Source organism: Procambarus clarkii, chromosome 50 (genome assembly GCF_040958095.1).
Source record: "Procambarus clarkii isolate CNS0578487 chromosome 50, FALCON_Pclarkii_2.0, whole genome shotgun sequence".
Classification (NCBI taxonomy): domain Eukaryota; kingdom Metazoa; phylum Arthropoda; class Malacostraca; order Decapoda; family Cambaridae; genus Procambarus; species Procambarus clarkii.
Window position 1 is genome coordinate 6,566,535 of NC_091199.1, and position 5,100 is coordinate 6,571,634.

At 39.8% G+C, this 5,100-nt stretch overlaps 1 protein-coding gene across 1 annotated transcript; it reads left to right on the forward strand.

Moving 5' to 3' along the window:
* The first annotated feature begins 593 nt into the window (after nt 1-593).
* Nucleotides 594-986, forward strand: LOC138351581 (uncharacterized). The gene has a single exon (XM_069303379.1). The coding sequence runs from the start codon at nt 594-596 to the stop codon at nt 984-986; it is 393 nt and encodes a 130-aa protein (XP_069159480.1).
* The last annotated feature ends 4,114 nt before the right edge of the window (nt 987-5,100 follow it).

A 5,100-nucleotide genomic window follows, 5' to 3' on the forward strand; every position in this document is an offset into this window, starting at 1 on the left:
TAAAAAGCATGTGCCAATTTTCTGACCATTTGTGGAGTTCATGTAAATCTCTCTTTAAGGCTTCAATATCATTATCATTTCCCAATTTTCCATAAATCTTTGTGTTGTCTACAAATTTGATAATGTGGTTTGTAATATTCTCATATATATCATTGATATATATATGACAAAAAGGGTTGGTCCCAAAATGGACCCTTGTGGCACTCCACTTATCATATTTCTCCATTCAGATTTGTTTCTGCCTCCACTGGGAATCAAACCCAGGCCATTAGTACAACGAACCCCAGGCACTATCCACTCAGCCGCAAGGCTGTGTTCATCCAAGTGGCTGTGTGCATCCATATGGCTGTGTGCATCCATATGGCTGTGTGCATCCATATGGCTGTGTGCATCCATATGGCTGTGTGCATCCATATGGCTGTGTGCATCCAAATGGCTGTGTTCGTCCATATGGCTGTGTTCGTCCATATGGCTGTGTTCGTCCATATGGCTGTGTTCGTCCATATGGCTGTGTGCATCCATATGGCTGTGTGCATCCATATGGCTGTGTGCATCCATATGGCTGTGTACATCCATATGCTGTGTACGTCTATATGGCTGTGTTCATCCATATGGCTGTGTACGTCCATATGTCTGTATACGTCCATATGTCTGTATACGTCTATATGGCTGTGTACGTCTATATGGCTATGTGCGTCCATATGGCTGTGTGCGTCTATATGGCTGTGTACGTCCATATGGCTGTGTACGTCCATATGGCTGTGTACGTCTATATGGCTGTGTACGTCCGTATGGCTGTGTACGTCCGTATGGCTGTGTACGTCCATATGGCTGTGTACGTCCATATGGCTGTGTACGTCCATATGGCTGTGTTCGTCCATATGGCTGTATGCATCCATATGGCTGTGTGCGTCTATATGGCTGTGTACGCCCAAATGGGTGTGCTTTCTTCTTCATGTACTTTTATTATTGTTTGCTTCATCTAAATATTAAACTTTTGTCTTGTACATAAATATGCAATTACTATAAGAAATGGCACACACACAATTTACCTGATTTACCTGAGGGCCGCTAACACTAGTGGCCTCGACAAGGACAGGAAGCTGGCGGCTTGTCGAAGGTTCCCCCATTTGCCTTGATAATGATGCAAATGAGGGGATCATCAATATTGGCTCTATAAAAGTAGTAGATGCATACAAGTCCCCTAAGAATTGGCAGATGCTCATAATAGATCCATACGAAGTGTCGGATGCTCATAATAGATCCATAGGAAGTGTCGGATGCTCATAACAATCCTATAAGAAGTGGCAGATGCTCATAACAGCCCTATAAGAAGTGGCAGATGCTCATAACAGCCCTATAAGAAGTGGCAGATGCTCATAATAGTCCTATAAGAAGTGGCAGATGCTCAACAGTCCTATAAGAAGTGGCAGATGCTCATAACAGCCCTATAAGAAGTGGCAGATGCTCATAACAGTCCATAGGAAGTGGCAGATGCTCATAATCCTATAAGAAGTGACATGCTCATAATCCTATAAGAACTGACAGATGCTCATGTAGCGAGTACAAACAATATACTCACTACTGCCTTCCATTAGCTTAATGGTTTAACTAATTGGCACTAATTACACAAGCTATAATCCTATCCCTATTTACAGGTAACATTCTTTCCATCCTGATGGAGGAAGCTGAGGTGTAGTCAGCAAATATAAGCAAGCGAATAGCCAGGAGTACAATTTCCACAGTGATTCAGTGAACTTCAATTCAGACACTTTGGATTTAACACACTTCAAGAATGTAGCACTCAGCATGTACAGTTCCTACCGACCCAAGACGCTTCAGCTTCAACACAGAGCAGACAGCAGATTATGACCGCATCAAGCTACGACGCTGTCGCTCCCTATCGAGTTTAGACACTCACGATTCCCCATCGAGCCGCCACGCTCTCCCACATAGAACTCCGCGACTCCGGCTTCATTCACCTCTCTGCTCTGCTCCAAGCTCCGTCTCAACAGTCACAACACTGCAAACAACCAACTACTGTAATCAAGACTAATAAATAAATATGAAACTCACTAAACACTGTGTATCTAATCTACCCAACAACATAACATAATCATACGTTACACTCATAACAGTCCTATAAGAAGTGGCCGATGCTCATAACAGTCCTATAAGAAGTGGCAGATGCTCATAACAGTCCTATAAGAAGTGGCAGATGCTCATAACAGTCCTATAAGAAGTGGCAGATGCTCATAACAGCCCTATAAGAAGTGGCAGATGCTCATAACAGCCCTATAAGAAGTGGCAGATGCTCATAACAGTCCTATAAGAAGTGGCAGATGCTCATAACAGCCCTATAAGAAGTGGCAGATGCTCATAACAGCCCTATAAGAAGTGGCAGATGCTCATAACAGTCCTATAAGAAGTGGCAGATGCTCATAACAGTCCTATAAGAAGTGGCAGATGCTCATAACAGCCCTATAAGAAGTGGCAGATGCTCATAACAGCCCTATAAGAAGTGGCAGATGCTCATAACAGCCCTATAAGAAGTGGCAGATGCTCATAACAGCCCTAGAAGAAGTGGCAGATGCTCCTAACGGGTCCATAAGAAGTGGCAGATGCTCATAACGGGTCCATAAGAAGTGGCAGATGCTCCTAACGGGTCCATAAGAAGTGGCAGATGCTCATAACGGGTCCATAAGAAGTGGCAGATGCTCATAACGGGTTCATAAGAAGCGGCAGATGCTCACAACAGCCCTATAAGAAGTGGCAGATGCTCATAATGGGTCCATAAGAAGTGGCAGATGCTCATAACATCCTTATAAGAAGTGGCAGATGCTCATACTACTCCCATAAGAAGTGGCAGATACTCATTCCTTTAAGACATGGCAGATGCTCAGAACTCAAAATATTTGAATTATTATACATCTAGTTAATCTGTCATTTACTGAGTTACTGGACATTCTTTTCCAACTTCATAAAATATAATTGCGTTCATTTAGTGGTTCTTAATATGGCAAATGTGTTAGTTACAATGTTGTACGGCTTTCCATGGGCATTAATTTATAGCTCTGAAGCTTCCTAAAAAAATATTTCGTCCATAACCTGCATATTTAAGGTGTGATGAAAGATTAACAAGTTTCTTCAGGTCAGGGTTGACGGCAGTGGCTGCGTTATTATTTCTGGTGTTCACGCAATGTTTATAACTTTGGGGGAAGCCTTCACTGGGGGAAGGGGTAGGAAACCTGATCTGATTGTTTTATCATGGCATTGATTCTTAGCTCAAATTGTTCTTTAGTGTTATCTTAGCCAGATGGAATAGTCACAACAAACTTGGAGATGTTCACACCTTTCTTTTTTAAGCTTCATCTTTTGACACTTGGCATCCAGTGGTCCTGAAATATAAGGACCAAAACATTGAGTCATATGAAGATAAATAGAAGTACAATGCTTAGTTTCTGCTTGAGCAAAAGTGAATTCAACTTTCAGATCTACAGGAATGTATTTACAATGCAGTATTTTGTATCCAAGATTGGTAAATACAGTAGTTGTATAAAATACTTTGTCATGAGTTTAAACCAGTGAATTACTGGGACATGTGCTATTTAGGATATACTGGTTATAAGCTGCCATATCTGCTTGTATTTTAATACCTTTTACTGCATGAAGAACAGCTGCAGTATATGCACCTGTTACGGTATGAAGAACGTCTGGAGTATATATAGTAGACTACTAAACTTCGTCATTTTGAAATCCTGTAATCATGCGTATTATAAAACAAGGGAACATTTGTGTTTATTTACTGCCATGTTTCGTTGAATATATTTGGCTTTATAACTGTGCTTCTTGCTTATGTATTTAGTTTGGTTTTCATTAGAGTGCCTTGCACCACCCTCATAATACTTCACTTATGTGTTTTGTATATATAAGTGAGGTCATTACTAAGTATGGGGGCTGAAGTGTTTTACAGTTTTTTATATTTGTTATCTTGCATGTGCATGTTGTTATTGCAGGGTGTGTGCATTACAACTTATATTTGTGCAGTGTCGTTGAAACCTAACCTGCATCTTCTGCAGTGGAAAAAGAATTGAAGTTAATTAACTTGTATTTGAATTGTCAGCAGCTTACGCCGAATTCCATATATGAATTTATTTAGAAAGAAGAAAGTTTATTTTAAAATAACCACTTGGACCATAATGGTAAATATACATGCCTCAATATTTAGTGAAGATTGAAGAGTTGAGAAAGTGAGAGATGGGAGGAAGTAGTATGGGTGATGTGTGATGGCCACTGCCACAAGCTTGGCTCTTGCACTCAGTGTGAAGGGTAAGTAGTGTTTAACATGACTAAATGTAACATTACAAAGACTCCCCCCCCCTAATTAATTTTCAACATTATAGTTTTAATATTTGTAATGAGTGATAGGTTTTATTTCTTTTCATAGTCCTCAACTCTTCATTGTTCATGTTAACTAGCTTCAAGCTCTATGTTAAATATTAACTTTTGTACTAGATCATTGTATGCATTTATGAGATAATATGATTTAAAATGTAAGAGTTGTCTATAAGTATAGTTGGTATGAAGAGTGAGAGTAAGGAGTTAATATGGCAGTACATCATGGTACTTGCCTTAATCCTAGTGATAGACAATTTGCGATTGCTTAGCAGTGTGTTTGTGTGCTTTTGTCTCATATATTCTGTCTTTCCTACAGGGGTGAATACTAGCAGATGGGTGGAGATTGTTTTGTGAAGTATGACGTGTTTCTTGTGTAAAGTAGTGACAGTGTCTTATGTCCTGCAGGGACTCGGGAATATACTAAGAAGCTGTTGTAACCTTGATTCACTCTTGTTAACAATTAATAATAAGACCAGAGTATTTTCTCTTCTCTAATTTTTATTAAGTGCTATGTGGAAATTCATTATCTATTACACCTATGGTCAGTGCCATTCTGAAGTAGAGACTGCATTCCATGCATTAATGCTTGGTATTCATACCAAAGTTAAGACCTAATTCCTTTCTGATATCTCCACACATTACCAAAGTTGAAACATAATGGTCATCTTGATAACATCTTCATACGTTGTCAAAGTTGAGACG